This window comes from Chlorocebus sabaeus, chromosome 10 (assembly GCF_047675955.1).
Source record: "Chlorocebus sabaeus isolate Y175 chromosome 10, mChlSab1.0.hap1, whole genome shotgun sequence".
NCBI lineage: Eukaryota > Metazoa > Chordata > Mammalia > Primates > Cercopithecidae > Chlorocebus > Chlorocebus sabaeus.
Genome location: NC_132913.1, coordinates 11,592,555 through 11,615,628, shown reverse-complemented (window position 1 = coordinate 11,615,628; position 23,074 = coordinate 11,592,555). Strand labels below are relative to the sequence as shown.

The 23,074-nt window shown below is 35.0% G+C and overlaps 1 protein-coding gene across 3 annotated transcripts in view; it reads left to right on the top strand.

Moving 5' to 3' along the window:
• PTPN4 (protein tyrosine phosphatase non-receptor type 4) overlaps positions 1 to 23,074 on the top strand; it is a 241,659-nt gene that overhangs the window by 177,493 nt on the left and 41,092 nt on the right. For all 3 annotated transcript variants that reach the window (XM_007964710.3, XM_037988092.2, XM_073019612.1), the window contains 4 exons: positions 80 to 252; positions 6,127 to 6,195; positions 11,952 to 12,077; positions 14,331 to 14,489. In XM_007964710.3, coding sequence (XP_007962901.1) covers positions 80 to 252; positions 6,127 to 6,195; positions 11,952 to 12,077; positions 14,331 to 14,489 — 527 coding nt within the window. The remainder of the gene's footprint in view (positions 1 to 79; positions 253 to 6,126; positions 6,196 to 11,951; positions 12,078 to 14,330; positions 14,490 to 23,074) is intronic.

Genomic DNA, 23,074 nt, shown 5'->3' with positions numbered 1-23,074 from the left:
ATCTGTCAAAAGTAAATTAAATGGAGCATTAGATCCTGACATTTTTTTGGTATTCTCTGCATTTTGTCATTTATTACAGCATGAATCTAGAGAAACATTATTGGGATTTAACATGGTGAATTACAGAGCATGTAAAAATTTGTGGAAAGCATGTGTAGAACATCACACATTCTTCCGTTTGGACAGACCACTTCCACCTCAAAAGAATTTTTTTGCACATTATTTTACATTAGGTTCAAAATTCCGGTACTGGTAAGTATTGCTTCTGTGTTAAGGCTTTATTGTTGGGGTTTTTTCCTTTCTTGAAAATAAAGATGTAGTTTATGGAACCATACAGCCTTTGTTACACATACTTAACTGAGTCAAAATTCGCATGGATTGCAACCACTGTATCAGTATCATTAAAAAGTTCTATCGGTTCTTATGATATACTACAGGCTTGAGAAGCCACCTCTGTTTTCTGTATTTCCTGGTCATTATTTTCTGGAGTAAATTAACTACATTTACTTATTTACAATCAAGACAGATGACATAATTTCTATTGTGTCTTTATTAGATATTTACTTAAAAACTTTTCTTTGTTCTAAGACAACCAAGATATCTTCTGCTTAAAACTATATAATTATTGGTTTTTTAATTTAGAATTTAGCATATTTTTGGGTTGTCAAACCCTTTATTGTAAAGAGTTTAAAATAGTCACGAGACAAAATCAGATTTAGTCATTGAACAGTAACCCCAGGTTCCGTTTCCTAAAATTGTTTTATTCTTGATAGCTTTTATTTTTTCTGAAGGCAACAGATCTTTGGGGAATAACTAAATCTGAAGAAGCTCTGATTAGTTTTACCTATGGAATTATTACAAGGCCCAAGAAAGCTAGTTTTTAAGTGGAATCTGGTAAGAATCATGTAGAAAGTTACTCATTATCTTTTAGTAAAACAAGTATTATTCATTCTTGTTGGTTTATGCTTCACAAAATAAGATTTTTCATCTTCGATAAATAAAACCCTTGTCCAGTCGCAGTGGCTCACACCTGTAATCCCAGCACCTTGGGAGGCCGAGACAGGCGGATCACCAGAGGTCAGGAGTTCAAGACCAGCCTGGCCAACATGGTGAAACCCCGTCTCTACCAAAAACAAAAAAAATTAGCCGGGCATGGTGGCGGGCATTTGTAATCCCAGCTACTTGGGAGGCTGAGGCACGAGAATCGCTTGAACCCAGGAGGCAGAGGTTTCAGTGAGCCGACATCTTGCCATTGCACTCCAGCCTGGGTGACAGAGTGAGACTCCATCTCAAAAATAAAAATAAAATAAAATAAAAAAGCCTTGACCGTTATGTGTTAAGATTAATTCATGTTATATATTCATGAGAAAAATGTTTAGATGTTCCCAGAAAAGATTTAAATTGTAAACCTAAACATGTGTAATTGTCTAATTTGTAATGTCAGTAAAAATAACAGTATGAAGCTTAGTACAGGATATGTCACTTAAAATACATGACTCCAACCCCAGAAAAATTAGTAAAAGTGGCTCAAAAGTTCAGTAGTAACAAACAGAATTAGAATATTTTTAACCAAACAAAAGGCACAGTAATTTCCTAAGCGGTTTGCTGTCATGTTTAACTCCTTTTTTTGCCTTCCTGAAAGCAATTTTGAGCAAAGTAAGGTGACAGTACTTACAAATTTAAAAGTAAATAGATGGAAGGAGAGAGTGTCAGACCTATAATGAAAGTCAAGGAAAAAGCAAAGAGGCTTACCTAATAAATCTCAGCAAGGACGGAAGAAATCTCCACGGCTTTATGTGAAATGAGAACAGTACAAACCCTAAAGATATTATTTCAGTGAATTTAATTTCTAATTGATTACCAGGGTAGTTATACAAGGACTACTCTTACCCTCTGTTCGAATTCTCTTTTCTCCCCTTTGTGCTTGCGAATGTGACATAAACATACACCATTTAATTTAGATACAAAGAAATGAGTAGGACCAATAATCAGTCTTCAACTGTAATTCAAGCAAGTCTCAGACAAGATGAGAAAAAAAGTCAAGGAAGTTACCCAAACCGTACCAAAGCAAACAAAGTTTACATATGGTGACTTCAAATACAAAAAACAGTTGGAAAAACCTGTTTGGGAGGAAATCATCACTGAAACAGAAGGAAATTTGTACCATAAATATTAATAAAAGCAAGTTCAAGGACAGTCTGATTTAAAAAAAAAAAAAAAAAAGATCAACCGGGAGGGGAGCAACACCTGCCATTCAGAAGGCTGTTACTGCCCTTGGGGAAGATTGGCCTAGTATTGACAGATTTTACATGTTTTTCAACAAAACTGAGATTAAGGACTATTAAATGGAATATGTACATTTTAGAAAATTGAACAATTATTTTAACAGCTTTATTGAAGTATAATTCACACATAAGAAATCGTATTCAAAGTTTAAAATCTGATGTTAGTATGATGAATTACTTTGATTGCATTTCAAGTATTAAGCCAGCCCTACATTCCTAGGATAAACCCCACTTGGCAATGATATCCTTTATATATATTGATTGATTCACTTTGCTAAATTTTGTTTAGGATTTTCGCATATGTGTTTATGAGGGATAGATCTCTGTAGTTTTCTTTCTTACGATATCGTTTTCAGATTTTTTCGTGTCAGGCTCAAATTGGCTTCATTGAATGTGTTGAGAAAGTTCCATTTTCTGGAAGAGGCTGCATAATAATAATATTATTTCCTTTTTAAATGATTGATAGAATTTGCAGATTATTTCATCTGGGGCAGGAGTCTTATTTATAAATAGGAAGCTTTTGAACTTTCAAATTCTTTAATAGATAAGGCAATTAAGGTTTTGTCTTTCTTCCTGAGCAAGATTTGGTAGTTTGTGTCTGTCAGCAAATTTAACCATTTCATCTAGATTGTTGAATTTATTGGCACAGAGTTTATAATATTCCCCATTTCTTTTTGATCTCTAGAATATGTAATAATGTTGCTTCTCTCATTCTTGGTATTGGTAACTTGTGTCTTCTTTTTTCCTTGATTAGTCTGCTAGTGGTTTATCAGTTTTAATTAAATATTTTTAAATAATGTAGGCCAGGCATGGGGGCCTGTAATCTCAGTGCTTTGGGAGACCAAGGTGGGAGGATTGTTTGAGGCCAGGAGTTCAAGTCCAGCCTGGGCAACATAGGCAGACCCCTGTCTCTACCAAAAGTTTAAAAATTAGCTGGGCTTTTTGGCATGCACCTGTAGTCCTATCTACTCAGGAGGCTGAGGGAGGAGGATCAGTTGAGGCCAGGAATTCAAAGTTACAGGACTATGATCAGGCCACTGCACTTCAGCCTGGTGACAGAGCAAGACCCTGTCTCTTAACAACAACAAACAGTATGTATGCCAAATAAAACTTATGTCTTCAAGCTTGTGTTACTTGTGGGCCATCCTTTGTCAACCAAGTCCTAAAGACAAAAACATGACCAAAAAATATTAAACATGATCACATTGCCATTCAAGTCCAAAGTCAACACATAGACATTATCCAATATGAAAAAACTCAGAGAATATAACATCTTCAAGACCTTCCTGGAAACATTTATTGAGTAGTAAAATTCAGCAAACCAGGAGATAAATCAGAATAACCGAAGAAGAATCCTGATAAAAAGCACTGAGAGTGAAGATTAAATCCTCTATATAGAAACAATTCTTGACAACTATGAGAATTATAACTGCAGAATAAAATTAAAATAGTATAAACTTTGCCAAAGTAGAATAAATAATATAACTTTAAAAAAAATGAAGCAAGGGACTAGTGGAAGTGTTTGAACCCTTAAAGTTTGAAACAATTTTAGACGTTAACACAGTGCTTCTTAAGGTTTTCTTAATCTTTTTTCCTTTTTTTTTTTTTTTTTTTTTAATGAATGGCAGTCTTTTTTATCTTTTATTTCACTGGAAACCAGTTTAATTTTTTTCATTGAAAGTGACATATATCATAATTACATTGTAATAAAATTATTGTGTCTGTATGTCTAGCCTTTTTAATGTTTATATACATGAATTTCAGAATGATTTTTACCTGCTTATAATAGTGATGATTTCTTTATGGATAGGACTGTGGCTAAAAACAATTTTTTTGTTCTTTTTATATTTTTCTATGTTGCTTGAATAACTTATAATAAGCCTATAGAGAGAGAGAGAGAGAGAGAGAACTTTCTCATTGCTCAAAAGATAAGTATCTTACTGTGAAAGTTTAGTGTTCCGAAACTGGAACAGTTTTTCATTTTGTGGTAATGATAATACTGAACCCCTAATGTCTGTATTATGGACAATATGAAATATAAGACTTTCTCTCATTAATTTTTTTTTAAATGTTTTTTATGAAATTTAACTTCTTACTCCAGCCTTTTGAGTAAGTGTCCCATTTGAATCTTCTTCACTGGAGAATGAATGTATCAGTCAGAGTTCAGTCAGGGAAACAGAAAGCCCTTTTGGTATTTCAAACAAAAGCAATTTAATTGAAGAAATTAGTTACATGGTTGTTGGAAATGCTGGGAAAGCAAAAGGGAGGAAACATGGTTATGGAGAAACAAACAGGAAGAGGGGGTAATGCCTAAAATTCAGATGCATGGGTCACCCGTGGGCTGGAGTCCACAAACCTACACCTGGTACTACACTGTTAGAGCTCTGTTTCCCTGACTGAACTCTGACTGATACATTAATTTTCCAGTGAAGAAAAGTCAGTCTGTATCTTGCAGAGAAGTACTGCTTTAATCAAGGATGGGACCATCTACAGGATGCTTTTTCTCACTATGCCCTATCCCCATAACTATTAAAGCAGCTGCCAGCAGCTACCAGTTTCCTGCTCTGCCTTTCTCCACTTTCTGATCTTCCACCAGTACCTTCTAAAAGCAGAACCTAAGGCAAAATAATCTAGAAAATGGAATTTGTTTATCATAGCCCTTGCAAAACATAGGGCACAGGACAGGATTGGGCCTATGACAGCTCGCACATTAAATCGTATATATTTATAGTTTTAAAAAGTTAAGCTTTGCGTTTGTAGTTCTTAAGAACTTTAAAACATATCCAAAGCACTTTTTAATCATCAAAATGATTAGACGTCTTGTAAATGAACTAGGAATGGGAACATAAAAAATGTTAGCTGGACACAGTCCTGTCCCTAATGAGTATGCACTAAATAAACTTTTTTTCCCTTCATAATAAGCAGTGGTGGAGAATACTGGAACTGTTGTCATACTTAAAATGTTGAAATGCTCTTTTGACTGACAGATGGTACTGGGACTATCAGATCTATTACTTTCTCCACCAGTCTCTTCATGTACATATCCTTATCTCTGTTCCAAAGTATTCAGAGGATTAACATCATTATTCTAATGTGGAAATACAAAACAATGATGAACTTTAATGTATTACCTCCCTCTTAGAGGAAATACTTTCTTAGGAAGATTCAACTTGAAGTTTAAAAATCATGGTAATATTTCTCATTTTTCCATTAAAATCTCATAAAAGTGTCATTCAATTCATATTTACTGATCTTTATCCATGGAAAATAGTCTTAAAATTGCTTGCTTAACTATAGAAACTGGCATTTGGCTGATTTTATATGCATTCGTTATCTATATTTGTATATGGTTACATTTGATATACCTCAAATTTATGTTCATTCACAGTTAAGTAATGAGAATGTCTCAAATAAATGCTCTGAGAACTTTTATTAACAAATTTCATCAGAACACATTGGTGTATACCTCAGAAGAAGATCAGTTTCTCTGTATCAACAATTTCCCTCTAGACAAATCAGCTTGAAAACAAATCTCCTAGTGCCAAACCCTCACCATTTTTCTGCCTCAGTTCCTTCCTCTAAACAAAAATCTAGAGCTGTTCTGTGTCTGGACATGGAGGGAGTTGAACACATCTTTCTTCATGAATGAGAGAAATGTAACTAAGCTTCATTCATCCAGGCAGAATTGGAATGTTGTCCAGTCTTTTTATTCTCTGCTTCCTTTTCTCTGCTAGAAATGTCTTGTCTCTTAGGAAATTATACTATAATCATGTTATGTGTTGTCATTTTATCTTATAGTTCTCTTTAAGACTTTATTGTTGTGCATATTTATATATTTCAGTGGGAGAACTGAAGTCCAGTCAGTTCAGTATGGCAAAGAAAAGGCAAATAAAGACAGGGTATTTGCAAGGTAAGCCAAATCTGTTTCATTGTCTGAATTTTTTTAAAAGATGGATTGAGTTTACTAAAATTTTTCTAAATATTTTTTCTTAAGTTTTTCTAAATATTTCAAATTTTTGATTACAGAATTATCACTGTTCTTTAACAGTAAATAATGTTGAGGGAATGATAAACTAGCTTGTCTAGTTTATTGATTCATTTTTTATATGAACATTAATAGTGTGCCAGGCATTGCAGCTCTGAATAGGCTGATCAGATATTATGTTATTAATATAATATTTTGTTCAAGGTTGCTTTCCTTTTTTAAACATTTTTGAGAAATATAGTGACTTATTTCATGTTATCAAGCCATTTCCATATTTATTTAAATTATATTGTTAAGAGATAAGTTGTTTTATTTTTGTTTACCATGTATTGTCTTATTTCTTTAGGGTCTATCATAGTCAATTTGCTCTTCTTTTTTTGTTGTTGTTTTTGTTTTGAGATGGAGTCTTACTCTGTCGCCCAGGCTGGAGTGCAGTGGCCTAATCTCAGCTCACTGCAACCTCCACCTTCTGGGTTCAAGCAATTCTCCTGCCTCAGCCTCCCTAGTAGCTGGGATTACGCATGCCACCACACCTGGCTAATAGTTTTGTATTTTTAGTAGAGATGGGGTTTCACCATGTCAGCCAGGCTGGTCTTGAACTCCTGACCTCAGGTGGTCCCCCCACCTCAGCCTCCCAAAGTGCTGGGATTACAGGCATGAGCCACCACTCCTGACCTAGCTGATTTGCTTTTTAACAAGTGAAATGACATGATAAGATCTATGTTTTAGAAAATAGTATTATGAGTAGCGATAGAGAATGGATTAGAAAGGAAAGCCTCGTTACCCAGAAACTAATTATAAGGTAATTGCAGTAATCCAAGTGAAAATAATAAAGGCCTGAACAAAAACATTGGTAATGGAATGGAAAATAGGGAACAAATTTAAGGAATGTTTTGTAGGCAGAACTAGCAGGATCTGATGACCAACTAGACACAGGTGTGTTAGAGACAAGAGTCTGTTTTCAGTGAAAATTACTTTGAGAGGCTAAGTCTTTTAATTAGTTATGTGCTTGGCATCTACTGCTATTAGAGGCTTGAGTTGTAATAAAGAGAACTAGAAAGTTTGCTTTTGATTTCACTCTGTTTAAATTTTGTTCTTAAGCCTTTATCTAACAGACCTTCTTTGTGTTTCCAGAGTAAAGGGAGTTTTGTGTTCTTGGTTTTTTTCTTCCTCCTTCCAAAAGTGGAAATTGCTTTTTTCCCCTAGTAATGTAAGTGATAGCTCATTATGTTTAAATACTCCAACAGTATCAAAGAACATAAAGAAAATTTATCATCCGAAGACAACTTTTTAAAAAAAATTTTATACTCATTATTCAGGATTTTTCTATGCATATACTCATAGAGACATTTTTATATGTGTGTATGTTTGTTTTGAAATTGTTTTATACTATTTGTTGTTTGTTTTTATCATTTAACATATCATGCACGTTTTCTTTGCCGTTCAAAAATCTAGTCATTTATAATGGCAATAAATCCTTTAACAGTTAAATACTTTAATTGTAAACTATAAACTTAACTTTTAGGATTCCTGCCTTTACTGAGCCACGCCCCTGCCTCCAGAGTAGTTGTTGCTAAGACTTTGTAAGGATATCACAGTAATATGTGACATACAGCTTACATTTAGTAGTCTAGTATATGAGGAAATAATAGTTTAGTACGTTGTGAATTAACATTAATAGAAGAGCCATAAATGGTAACTTAATCTTTATTTTAAAAATCAAATGCTTGAGATAATATACTTTATTTTTATTCTGTTGTGACTGATAGGAAAATTTGCACTGCAATGTGAGGGGCTTGGACCAAATGGTGTCATGAGTTGTCTTCAAATAAAAAAATCCTATAATTTAAACCTGTGATAATGGAAAACCTTCACACCTAAATTACTTTGAATTCACTTATGGAAAATGAAATCTGAGTCCGTGTATTTTTTTTAAAAAACAATAACATTTCTTAAAATATTTTTCTGATTCTTAGTGTTGTAACACCATAACAATGTACTTAAAACTTTTTATTCCTCTCTTAACAAGCGTGTTCTTTCTTGCTTGACTTTTATAAAAAGTATAGAACATGTGATTTGATCACTAGTTGTATGTAGTATATCCTAATATGAATACCAGATCATAGGTGTATTTATATATTAAGTTAATATCACATATAAATGATTTCTTTATAAGTGTTAATGTTTTAATATTTTGATCATACCAGATTTTAGAAATAAGCAGAGTTATACCTGCATTTAGTTGTTCATTTTGTGTATTAATTATTAAAATGTATAGTTGTTTAATAGGTTATTTTGTAAAACAAATAGCCATTATTCAGTGAATAGTAGAGGTAAAATTTCAATATTATAAGCCTCAAACAACTCTCCTATTCCTTTTGTTTTTCTGGAATTGTGTGGTTCCTCTGAAATAATAAGGTATCAGCTACAATGAGGTTGTAATAGTACTGGGCTGTTTAATGATCTCTCTTCCTCTGAAAGATGAAGCTTTTCTGGGATTGTTTTTCTAATATGTTAGGATCTAGTTGTAATAAACAGATATATACCTACCAAAATTCTCTAATGGTTTTAGTAATTATTAAGTTATTTTATTAAAGTACCAGATAATTCTAGAGCTCTTTTTTTTCCTTTGGGTTTCAGTTGGCAATATGAATAGATAGAAAAGGCTCCTCCTTAAACTTTTCATATAATAATTTTTTAGCAATCATTAAATGTTTTTTCTTTTTTCTGATTATCACCTCTTCATGTTCGCCTCAGCAACACATATACTGATTATCACCTCTTCAAATTGCTTTCACATTTTGCAGTTGTCATATATCTAAGAAAAGAGAAAAACAGTGTTCTCATACAATAGAAAAATAAGGTGCCCTGCACAGAAAAGAAGCTTACCACATCGCAAACACACTGATGCTGTGTGGTATTTTTTTCTCTGAAATTTCCACACTCAACAGGAAACATAGACAGCAAGCTTGAGTGGGCGGTTCCCTGAGGTTAAAACTGTTAATAAAATAAAATACATGAAGTTTGGTTTTAAGTTCAAAGTGTCCAGCCATGTTTAGTCCATTAACAGCAATAAAGTGTTCTGACGCTTCAGACTAGGTGAGTGTGCTGGAATTTTTTTTCTTCAAATGACTTTTTCCAGCTTTTAGAAAATGAAAGTAGTTGATCTACTGATTACAGTTAGTGAACTTTCATACAGCTTACATTTCGTAGTTTAATATTTGAGGAAATAATAGTTTATTACATGATAAATTAGCATTAATAGAGCCGTAAATATTAATCTTTATTTTAAAAATCAAATGCGTGAGATAATATACTTTATTTTCATTCTGTTGTGACTGAAGAAAATTTGCACTGCAATATGAGGGGGTCGAACTAAATGGTGTCATGAATTGTCTTCAAATCAAAAAATCCTATAATTTAAACCTGTGATAATGGGAAACATTCACACCTAAATTACTTTGAATTCAGTTACGGAAAATGAAATCTGAGTCAATGTATCTTTTTTAAAACTAATAACATTCCGTGTCTTAGAAAATGCCTACAAGTTTTTTGATTAAGAAAATGTCATTAGGCCAAACTAAAAAAGTTTTAGGTATGAATTGCTGAAATGATAGGACACTTGTGTAGTTTAGATTCATAAGTAACTTAAATTTTTTGTGGTTTAGTAAAATTAATAGGCTAAAACATTGCCCTGAAAATTTGGATATTCATAAATCATAAAATTCAGGAGGTAGGGAGAGACCTATGGGTCATATTGTGCTAAGAAATTTATACATTTAGATACAGAAACATAAGAGGTTTGCCTAATAAGCCACATCTAGGATTCAGAGTCCTTATTATTTTAATGCTTCCTACTGTACACATAATGATTTATTCAGTTCTCTTTGGTCAGTGTTATTGTGCATTTTAGTCCAACCTTTCTTTTTACACATTTAACATATTGGAAAGGAAATTCTAGTAGATAGTGAAACTTCAAACTTCGTGAGATCATTATGTATTAGAATTCTAATGTTATTAAGTTTTAATGTAATCAGATGAGTTAATATAGCGTTTGCTTTGTGCCTTCCTTGGTAATTGTTTTATTTTTTTAGCCATACAGAAGTGTATACATAGTACATGATGAGAGGAAAATATCCCAATGAGCTAAAAAGCAAGTCCAATACTACCTGCATTTCTTTATCATTATAGGAAAATCTGAAAATAAATCCAAATTCACACAACAAAAGCCCATAATTCCTATTAACTATAACCAAAAATAGTCTTCATTTTTAAATTTTACTCAAATAGGTATTTCTACCTAAATGTTTATGATCTGATTTTTGTAGGAAGACAACAGGATGTTTCATTTTTTGTAAATTGTGCTATAATGGAAAATATATATAATTTTTATATGCTTCAGTTAATCACTGAAATATAATACTGTTTACAAGATGATTTATTATATACTTTATATATGTAGCTTAAATTATTAGCCTCCACATTAACTCTGCACGTCGTAAAGCCAGGCATTTAAAGAGATAACATATATTTTCAGCTAATTTTGTCCATTATCTGAATTTGCATATAAAAATACTTTATTTGTTAACATTCCTAAAATTCTAAGGGTTTATGATCTCTGCATAGATCAATATCTTTTGATCTGAATGAATCAATATCAAAATCTTTCTCTCTCTCTCTTTCTCTGTTTCTCTCTCTTTCTCTCTTTCTTTCTTTCTTTTTTTTGGGACAGGGTTTTACTCCTATCACCCAGGCTGTAATGCAGTGGTGCTCTCACAGCTCACTGCAGTCTCAAATTCCTGGGCTCAAGTGATCCTCTGACTTCAGCCTCCCAAGTAGCTTGGACTACAGGCACCTGCCATCATACCCAGCTAATTTATTTTTTATAGAGACAGAGTCTCCTTATGTTGCCCAAGCTGGTCTCTAACTCCTAAGTTCCAGTGATCCTCCCATCTGGGCCTCCCAAAGTGCTGGGATTACAGTCCTGAGCCACCCCGCCCAGCCAAGATCTTTTTTCAAAACATCACTTAGTTTTCATCTTTATCATTAGGATACCTGATAATATATAGATGGGTAACAAAACATATCCTTTTACTCTCCACCAATAAACAGAATTGTTAACCCTCCAAAATGTTTTTGGAAAAAAGGGAAAAATCCACTAGCCTACTATACGTAAAAAATTGTTTAAATAGATAAAATATAATATGCATAATTATTTTTGTTCTGTATTCATTGAGGCAGAGGATTGGGATTTAGATATAGAAGCATTCAGGAGATAATGTGCTAGGAATTATTTAATACAGCCCAAGATAAGCTAGTGTTCCAGATACTCTGGAATAGAAGTAGGTAGTATCTATCTTATCAGTAACATATGAGAAAACATTTGGTAGCAGACCCTTCCCTTTTTACCTTTCTCCTTCCTTTTCTTGTTTCTTCTGTTTTTCTCATCCTTCTTATTCTCTTATTCTTTCTAGCCTATCCTTCCTTTATTCATGTAAAACCAGTGTACATTCTTAGGAAGTTATTTGGTAAATAGCCTCTAAATGCATTAATTTTTTACAAAGTAAACTCTTTATGTTGCTCTTCTAGAACATAATCTATGAAAACAAATGTAGGATTTGATTCATAGTTTGGGATATAAAAATAAAATTTTTAACATACTATTTAATTTATTTCTGCAGATCCCCAAGTAAGCCCTTGGCACGGAAATTAATGGATTGGGAAGTAGTAAGCAGAAATTCAATATCTGATGACAGGTTAGAAACACAAAGCCTTCCATCACGATCTCCACCGGGAACTCCTAATCAGTAAGTGTGAATTCTGTGACCAACATCAGGTGTGAATTTTGCTAATTTCTAATTATTAGCTGTATATTTTTATGCCTAAGATAAAGATACAGAAAAATTGAGTTCTTTCGGTGAAACATGATTTTTGTTGCTCCAGAGCATTATTTTCTCTTTGCCTGCTGCTCATTGCAGAAGCAACACGGTATAGACTTGCGGGATGAGAGTAGCAGATTGAATAAGAACCCCCCACTCTCAACTTTCCTCAACAGTTAACTTTCACAGTTAAGAGTTCCTGATAAATGAAGATCTGTTAGACTTAAAATCTCATATGGTTGTTGTTGACATACTCACTTTTCATGTGGATTCCCAGCAGAATTTCTAGGGGAGCATATATTGTTTGAAAATGCTTTGCAAGTGATTGTGATTCTCTGAAACCCCCACCTCAACCATGGCTTCAGCATGTTCTATGGCCTAGGAAAAGGGGTTTCCAGCACCAGTCCCTACAAGTTTAGCTCTCCCTGAGCTAAAAAGCACTGTGATTCAGCACTCACCGTCTGACATTGCTCACAAAAGTTGTATGTTTTGGTGTCAATTATTGTAAGATCATAAATTAGCCAAATGTACTAGCCAAAGATGTTGATTATCTTAATTTGATAATATTACAAATGTTGTATGTAATTAAGATAATGGTAAACAAATGTGTGCCAACATATCAACCTACTTTATTAACTCATAAGGTTCACTTCTACTTGAATGTTGGTATGCAATATAATATTTGAAGATGTCTTTTTTCATAAATGTTTTACGCACATTAATGTTTAATAAATTTGCACAAAATTCTAAACGTGGCTGGGTGTGGTGGCTCATTCCTGTAATCCCAGCACTTTGGGAGGCCAAGGCTTATGGATTCCTTAAGGTCAGGAGTGCGAGACCAGCCGGGTCAACATGGTGAAACCCCATCTTTACAAAAACACAGGAAAATTAGCTGAGCATGGTGACGTGCACCTGTCAGGTGGGTGGGGCAGGGATTGTTTGAACCCGGGAGGCAGAGGTTGCGGTGAGTTGAGATCACGCCACTGCACTTCATCCTCGGTCACAGAGTGAGACCCTATCTCAAAAAAAAAAAAAAAATCTAACAGCTACAGCATTGAAGCCTATTATCAGCTGAGGAATAAACTTCTACCATATCGGAACAGTTTATACATAAACAGTTTGGTTCACAGAGCTTTAATACTTACATGTTAAAGTTACTCCTAGAAAAAAGTGGACTTAGTAATTTCTATCTTGCCAATTTCAGGTTGCTTTTATCATTTTTTCTCATAAATGATTGCGTATATTCAAAGCCTCATTAGGTTGTCTGAAGAAAATTCAGACCTGGTTTTTCTCTTCCCTTTTGCAACCAGCCATTTCTTCATTTATACCAGCAACATTAAAAAACAATAGCAAGTTATAGAAAATGTAAGATATTTAAGCCAAAGTACTCAAATAATTAATTAATTAGCAGTAGCTCTGATTAAGTTTTCTGGTTAATGAAACAGTTTTAGATACAACCTAAAAAGATTTTTTAACATTCTGAAGAGACAGTACAAAGTGGTGGTTAAGAGCATGGGCCCTGTAATCACTGTATGCTTGACCTTGGGCAAGTTAGTTAATCTCTGTCTCATTTTTCTCATCTACAAAATTATATTTATAATAAAGTCTTTCTTATAGTACTGTTACGAGGATTAAATGAAATGCTTAGAGCAATGTCTGACACATACATAAGTACTGAAATATTGTAATTAAAAATTATAATAACACTACTTTGTGTGACTGTCAAGAGGATGGCAATATAGAATTCAGTATCTATTCTAAGGATTCAAAGAAAGTCCCGTAAATGAAAGCATTTATAATGATTAAAAAATAATTCAGACTAGAATATATTTCTAAATCATTTATTCTAATCCCTTTATTTTATAAATGCTGAATAAGACAAAATCGTAGTGACTGACACCTAGAAACATTAAGGCACTTAGAGATAGTAGGTGACTTTACGGGTAGAATCCTTGGCAGGTTGTTGACTGTAACTCCGATCACTGACTTCCCATTCTCTGTTCTCTCTGTTTACATCACACTGTCTTTTTCAGAGATTGCTTAGTCAACATGGCTTGACTTAAAAACACATACCCACTTTTTGATGCAACCATATATTAAGAAACTTGGAAATTTTTTTTAAAAATTTAAAAATTTTTAAAAAAGCATATTTTAATTCAGTTTTTCTCCCTCTTTATTTAGTCGAAATTCTGCATTCACGCAGGAAGGAACCCGGTTACGACCATCTTCAGTTGGTCATTTGGTAGACCATATGGTTCATACTTCCCCAAGCGAAGTGTTTGTGAATCAGAGATCTCCGTCATCAACACAAGCTAATAGCATTGTTCTGGAATCATCACCGTAAGAGCTTTTTTATTTTGCTTCCTCACTCTGTGTTTTCAATGCCCCAAATTGCTTTATTTAAAATAATCTGGGAAATTAGGATATTTGATACAAGATTTTAATTATGCAACTTTTCAAAATTTATATATTTGCAGTTATGCTCATTTGTTCCTGAGAGTTCTTGTTGCCTCTCCCTCCCCCACTCAGTCACTATGTTGTTATTTTGTTGACTTAGGTCTTCAATTTTTAGTGTATAAACTCAAATATTTCTGCAGATAATGTAGCACTCTGGTCAAGGAGGAGGGTAAAGTAGAATTTTCTTAATATTTTTAAAGGAAAAGAACCATAAGTATGAGTAAAAAGTGTTTAGAAAATTAAAATACTTACAAGGTAAGTAGATAGGTAAGAAGATTTTTGAATTTACCTATGTAGATAGGTAAGAAGATTTATTTCTTGAGAAGGAGAAATTGGTGTAAGATATAGTGAATGTGATCAGGGGTAAAGAGTGGGCCCAAGAGTGGTAGGTGGAAGAGAGTACAGGTGTAGGGTCATGTTTGTCCCTGGGTAGGGTAAACCAAGGAATACTGGCTGAGCTATCAAAACAAGTAAGAGTTCAGCCTGCATGATGTATATCTTGGTAAAACATTTTGATTGTGTGTATATATTATTTAAAATGGAGAAATAGGACAAATACACACTGTACAATGATACCTGTGGGGAATTAGTTGGCAAGAAATAAGATTGATGGGAGATTTAATGTTTTATTACTTTAGAATTTATAATTCTAAACTTTCCGGTTGATTTTTAATAATTATGTATGTTTTAATTTGGAAACTTTAAAAAGTATAGTAATTAAGGACATGATTGAAATATTGATTTGATTTTAAAATTACATACTTTCATGACATAAAAATGAACCATATGCAGGAATCACAAAAGCCTAATTATTACAAACCAAAACCAATATAACTCTTGAGGCCTAACAAAATTATCTTCATCTATTTTTAAAGGGCCTTTTCCAAAGAAAGACATATAAACACAATTGAATATTTCCACATGTAAATTTTATAGATTCACAAACCCCCAAATCACTTGCTGATATGGTTTGGCTCTGTGTCCTTACCCAGATCTTACCTTGAATTGTAATCTCCAGGTGTCAAGGGTAGGACCAAGTAAAGGTAGTTGAATCATGGGGGTCATTTCCTCTTTCCATCATGCTGTTCTTATAAGAATGAGTCTTACAAGATCTGATGGTTTTATAAGTGTCTGGCATTTCCCCTGCGTGCACTCATTTTCTCTCCTGCCACCCTGTGAAGAGGTGCCTTCCACCATGATTGTAAATTTCCTGAGGCCTCCCCAGCCATGTGTAACTGTAAGTCAACTAAACCTCTTTTCTTTATAAATTACCCAGTCTCAGGTGTTTTTTCATAGCAGCATGAGAATGGGCTAATACATTTGCCATCTCAAAACACCTTTATTCTATTTTCCTAACTTGAGTGGAGAAGCAAGTTCAGGGTAACTTGGAACTGTGAAGAGTTTTTGCTTCTTCTGTCTTGTGCACAAGATTATAAAATGCTTGGAGTCTCTTTGGACATGTATTTTATAAGGCTTATGTGTTTGTATTCCATTTTGAATCTATAATACTGCATTTGACATTCAACCAGTTTTTAACCTTAAGAATAGTGAGAGAGCTCTGAAAAGATAAGCTTATTAATAGTAACTTACTTAGTTGCTTACAGTCACTTTTACATAAATTCTCTCACTGTTCTATTCAGGAGAATTCAGTGAAGTAGGAAAGATATGTAATATCCATTTTATAGATAAGAAAGCCACACTTAGAACACTTGTCCCAATTTACAGAACAAAAACTCAGGCTTTCTCTAGCAGTCAGCCAGGAGAACTTTGTATTCCAAACAAGATGTTATAGATGTTCTTTGATTTGCAATTTAGATAAAATACTTTGCAACTTGGAATCCATAGATTTTAGTTTTTCTATTGTCCAAATGTGAAAAGAATTTAAATGATATATTGGATTAAGCACAGAACATTTCAACATGTAATGAAATAGATTTTTTTAAGGTTTTTCACATATTCCTTTTTCTAATTGTCAGATAAAATAATCTTACCAATTCTTTATTTAAGTGAGTACAGGAGGTTGCTTATACTGTTTAGAATAAAGTTATCATTTATAGGCTAAGGATAAAGTAAAGGAGACCACAGTCTACAACACAGCATGTGAATTGGATGGTTAAATTTATTAGTATACAAATTTCTAAAGGCGGCAACAGAGAGCTGCATTAACTGCAAAATAAGCTTTTTTCACTGCTGTTGTTGAAGCATTTATAAGAAAATTTAAAGCTGACTGGACTGAAATAAATTGTGCACATTTTTTCACATATCTTGAATGACATTTCTAACAAACCTTTTGCTACTATGTGACAATATATTGCTGTGTTACCAGCATGGTACACTTGAATATAACATTTTCATTATTTACCCTCCACTTAACATTTTTCAAAATGTCAAATTGCCAAGTGTGGTGGTGTGTACCTGTTGTCCCGGCTTACTCAGGAGGCTGAGGCAGAAGGATCACTAGAGCCCAGGAGTTCGAGGATGTGTTGCTCCGAGATGGCACCTGTGGATAGTCACTGCATCTCATCCTGGACGATACAGCAAGACACCATCTTGTAGAAACCAAAAGCAAGAAAAAGGTCAAAGTTTAAGATAAGCAAGTTATTTTTGGTAAAAAGCCCCAATATGAACGTTGGGCATTTGGAACACTTTTAGAATTACATTGCCATCTCTCCTTTCTCTTAACAACCAAAAGTTAACACGAGTAGTACTTTTTTTTTAATGTGGATAAATTTTTTTTTTTTTTTTTTTTTTTGAGACAGAGTCTCGCTCTGTCGCCCAGGCTGGAGTACAGTGGCGCGATCTCGGCTCACTGCAAGCTCCGCCTCCCGGGTTCACGCCATTCTCCTGTCTCAGCCTCCCGAGTAGCTGGGACTACAGGCGCCGCCACCACGCCCGGCTAATTTTTTGTATTTTTAGTAGAGACAGGGTTTCACCATGTTAGCCAGGATGGTCTCGTTCTCCTGACCTCGTGATCCGCCCACCTCGGCCTCCCAAAGTGCTGGGATTACAGGCGTGAGCCACCGCGCCCAGCTAATGTGGGTAAAATTTTTTGTGGGTAAACCGTGTACAGAATGTGTTTCGAGCCCTGGTGCCCCCTCCTCTAGTACATTTTAGGCAAATTATTGGTTTTAAATATATTAAAACAATTGAGTTAGAAATGTTATCAATTAAAATAAATATGGATGTATATAAGCCCTGGTGTTTACTAATCTTGCTTTCTGTTCATTAAAATATAAGTAATTTCTGTTAGAATTTAAAATATAGCAGTATTACCATAACCAAAATGAAGTGATTTAAAATAGTCATATTCTGGATATGTTCTGATAAGTTCTAGGAGTTCTGTTGAGGCCTCAGATACTGACTGGGGGGATGCTTATTAGCATTTACCTATTTTGTAAATTGGCTTCTTAGAAACTTTTTTTTTTTTTAGGAAAATGTTCCGCTGCCACGAAAAGTTTGGAAACTCTGATTTAAAATAACTTTCCTCCTTTTTGCAGTTACTTTCTTTTAGATGCAACTATATATCATAGTGGTTATGAGCACAAGCTCTGGATTCAGACTAGGTTTAAAACGGGGTTCCACTACTTCTAATTAGGTGACCTTTGGTGAGTTATTTTATCTTCGTAAGCCTGTTTCCTTACTGTTAAAAAACAGGGTGATAATAATACCTACCTCCAAGGATAGCTATAAGCATATAATAATTACATAGCTTTTTTCAGTTAAGCTTTTGGGATATATTCCAACAACTTTTAATATATTATCAACAGTTTGTCTGGATATTTGAAGTGTGAGCATCTGGTTGAACACAGTGAGGAAGTCTCCAGATTCTCAACTTTGTTCTTACGTCCCTAATCACACGATATTCTAGGCAGACTTTATAATCCACAAGTGGCTTTTTGTTTGTCTGTTTGTTTACTTAGGGACAGGGTCCTGCTCTGTTGCCTAGGCTGGAGTGCAGTGGTGTAATCACTGCTCCCTGCAGCCTCAACCTCCTAGGCTTAAGTAATCCTCCTACCTCAGCCTCCCAAGTAGCTGAGACTGCTGGAGCACGACACCATGCCCAGCTAATTTTTGTATTTCTTGTAGAAACAGAGTTGCATCATGTTGCCCAAGCTGGTCTTGAATTCCTGGGCTCAAGTGGTCCACCTGCCTCAGCCTCCCAAAGTTGTTTGGGAGGATTACAGGTTTGAGCCACCGTGCCTGGCCATCTTGTGTTAAATCCATTTCCCTGAGCCATTCTTTCCTGGACTATTTCCTTCTAGTCTTATCTAATGAATCCCCACAGCTTTGTTCATACCTCATCAGTTCCTTTTGCTTGGTCTTCAAAGCTTTGCCTTTCCTCCACCCCTCTCAACTACTGGCACTGATGATTTCCATCTACAATTCATTGTCCCCAATTCCCATTCCAGTCTTGATCAAGTCTAGCAATATGTTGTGAACTCTTCAAATACTAGGCTATTCTAGGACAAGGAGATTTAAAAAATCAAAGAAGGTTGAATAGAAGGAGATACCAAGCCATGGGGACTTAGAGAATGTACCATATTAGATGCTGTATTCGTGGCATCAAGACTAATTACGGGTCCCTGGACAGTAGCTGCAGTATGCTTACCTGTCATTCATCTCTGGCTAAAGGCTCTGTCACTTGCACTTGGGAGCCAAGGGCGGACACCTTGATTTGGTTGAAACCAAGAATCTCAGGTCTCTGGGAGGCTTGTTCTGGAATAGATTCTTACTGATAAAATCACATGACATTGTCAGTTCTATTCTTAGATATTAATCATGTCCCTGATAGTTTACATGAACTTTTTAAAGTGCCTTGTGCATTAATTAATAATCAACCTGAAATGGCGTTTACTTTGAAACACTGTCATTATCAGAATAAAGTAGCCAAAGTGTTAAGAAGCCTGAATTTTGAATCAGAATTTTATCTGTATGTAATGTAATATAAGTAAAGTACAAGTTGTGTTAAATGCGTATTGAAGACGAGAATAACAGTAGTGATTATAGTTAAATGAGACATGATCTCTTGATATACATCTTAGAAAATAAGAGGTTTGTTTTTTTCTTTAAGAGACAGGGTCTCTCTGTCTCCCAGGCTGGGGCATAGTGGCACAATTATAACTCACCACAGCCTCAAACTACTGTTCTTGAATGATCTTCCCATTTCAGCATCCTGAGTAGCTGGGACTACAGGTGCACACCACCATCTCCAGCTAATTTTAAAAAAAATTTTTTTTGTAGAGATGGTATCTTGCTTTGTTGCCCAGGCTGGAAAATAAGAGTTTTTAAAAGAGCCATAATTTCTGGCACATTTGTATTAGTGTCTAACACGAATATAGTTTTTGTTTTCTAGTCTATTGGAGTAAATTTTGTGACAGATTTCTATGTACAGTCGTGCCTTTACCGTTGTTTTTTTTTTTTTTTAATTCATGATTTTCAAGGGTTTTTCATTTTTCTTTTTTAAAAGTAACTAAAATAATCCCTTCAGGATTGAATTTTTTTCTCACTTTCCCTAAATCAGATCTTTTCCAGCTCCCTTCCTTAAAGCCAGATGATTCCCTCCACTTGTATGTCTCCAGCTACAACCCTGATCCCTGCTTCTTTCTTTAATTTCTATTTCCCTACTCCTGCCTAAACTGCCTGTTAGTAAATGTTGGCCTTCTTTGAAAATTAGAGGTCTCTTGCTTGAGGGTACTGTCTGTTACTTCTGACAGGGCTGTGTTTCACTATGCTGCCTAGTTATTCTCACAATTGCATGATGTCTCTTCATTCTCTTATACTTGGCAGATTTTTGTGTGTGTGCACTTAGAAATAGTATTGTTTTTAAGAATTGGACTGTTTCATGACATTATTTTAAATGTATCTTTCTAATTATAATGCAAGGTTTACCTATGAAAGTCATCTTCCTAGATAACTGTTTAGGTAATAAATATAATGTATATGATAGCTGTACAATAGAAATGAAGAAGAAAGTTATTCATTAAAGTAAATCAAATTAATATTCTTGGAGTATGTATTTTAAAAAATGTAATTGATAACTTTTGCCCAATATTTGAATTTCAGGAATCTGTGTTGACATCCTTGATTACTTTTATAGACTTTTACAGTGTGTGTGTGTGTGTGTGTGTGCGCACGCGCATGTGTAGAGTTTGGTTATTGAAATTGGAAGTATAGAAAAGGGAAACAGTTACAGGGATTACTATTAGAGTACATAATCAAATTATAAGAGCTCCGTAGACCAACCTAACCCTCTGCAGCAGTCAGGCTATCTGTATCTTCTTGCTTATTTTGAATGTTTAAAAAGAGGTTAGAAGAGGGTATTATCAAATACCTGGAGTCTTGCTTATTTTGAATGTTTAAAAAGAGGTTAGAAGAGGCTATTATCAAATACCTGGAGTCTCCATCTAGCACGGGATGGAGATTTGTGTAGATTATAGAGCTCATGCTGCATCTACAGACAGCAGCTGCCACTTGGCTTAATACAGTGTTTGACAACTGGTACTGCAGGCCCATTCTTTCCGGAGTTTCCAGATTTTTCGTCTTGAAAATCTAGATTTGTATGCAATTTTAAAAATGGAATTGTTTAACTCAATTATTTTTATAAAAGCAATGAATGGTCCAAATGTATGTTGGCCAAAATTGGCCCATAATCCATGAATTTACAACTGCTCTTTTAGGATAACAATATCTAATCAGAATTGCACAATAAAAACCACCTCTGGAGGTGTTTTTTTTTTTTTTGCCTAAACTGTAACTCCAGAAATAGAGATTCAACAGTTTTAGCAAAATGTACCATAGTATCAGTGCTGTCCCTCTCATGTAACTGAGTATTGCCACTGTTAGGCCCATACCCACCAAGTTTGACTCACTTAGATATGCCACTGCTGATCAGGCTTGAGTTTCTCCTGTGTATTTTGGCACTGTATTTAAACTGATAGCTGGACCAAGAATAAGGAAGGTTGCCCTGACTCCATTTTCATATGTTCTCCACCTTATATCCTTTCCCACAGGTTTTTAGTTTTGAATGTTTTTTTCCCCAGCTTCTAAATTTAGCTTTTAAATGTTTCCTGGTTATGACAACTGTATGCAAAAGCAGAAGAAGTTTCTAATTATCTTGCCTCGGTGGTTATACATTTAGGTCCAAGTAAGGGGTGAGACCTGTTATATATGTAGAGTCCAATTACTTCTGGTGTTTGTAAAGTTTTAGAGACTCTATCAACTGCCTTTTAAAAATGTTGCATCTGCTAAGTTCTGCTAAGGGATGTCCATCTCTATGTGCTGTAATCCTATGTAGTACACCGTGGTTGAGTTACATATCTCTATTCTAGTCCATGGAAACATTTCTGTAGACAAGCAATACTTGAATGTGTGGGCCCTTAGAAGCTTGTATTCTTGGCAGTTGAAAGTAGTATTAAAAATGACCACGTTTGGGACCTGGAAGCCCTGGCCATTAAAGCAGACCTCAGTGAAGCTTTTGCTGAAAAAGAGGGATGTATGCTCTGATTCAGGCTCTGTAGACTTGGTAGAATTTGGAGCATTTGTGCCCTGAAGTATTTCTATGCAGACATCTAGGCTAAGTGGGCATTACTGTTCACTTGCTTCTTTTGCGGTTATATTTTATATCAGGTTATAAAATTTCAGAAAGACTCTAATCTCTCCTAGGAGAAACTTCTCTGGAAGACCATACAATCACTTCATTCGTTATTAATCCCAGCTGACTTCCTTGGCACTAATCATACTTTCAGTTTCAGAATGCTTATTGACTAGGTGTCTAGCAGCCAACCTCTCAATAAGCTTACATCTCCTCTACAAGGGAGAACAAATGTATCCAAGGGTCACTCTGGCAGTAAATCTCTGCATCAGTTATCTTGTTATGCTTGATCACAAATGAGCCTTACTTAAAGTGACATAACAAAGGTTCTTTCTTTCTTACATTATATGTACATTGTGTGTCATCTGTGGCTCTGCTCTACCTTGTCTTCATTCTGGGTCCCAGACTGGTAGCACGCCCTGTTTGCGACATGGCTAGTCTTATGGCCAAGGGAAAAAAGAAGCATAATGAAATCATGTGTTTCTTTTTTTTCTTTTTTTTTTTTTTGAGATGGAGTCTTGCTCTGTCGCCCAGGCGGGAATGCAGTGGTGCGATCTCGGCTCACTGCAAGCTCCGCCTCCCAGGTTCACGCCATTCTCCTGCCTCAGCCTTCCGAGTAGCTGGGACTACAGGTGCCCGCCACCACGCCTGGCTAAGTTTTTTGTATTTTTAATAGAGACGGGGTTTCACCGTGTTAGACAGGATAGTCTCAATCTCCTGACCTCGTGATCTGCCCACCTCGGCCTCCCAAAGTGCTGGGATTACAGGTGTGAGCCCCCACACCTGGCCCATAAGTTGTTTCTTAAAGCTTCCTTTCAAAAGTTACACATTCCACTTCTACCCACATGTCATTGGCCAAAGCAAGTCACATGGCCAG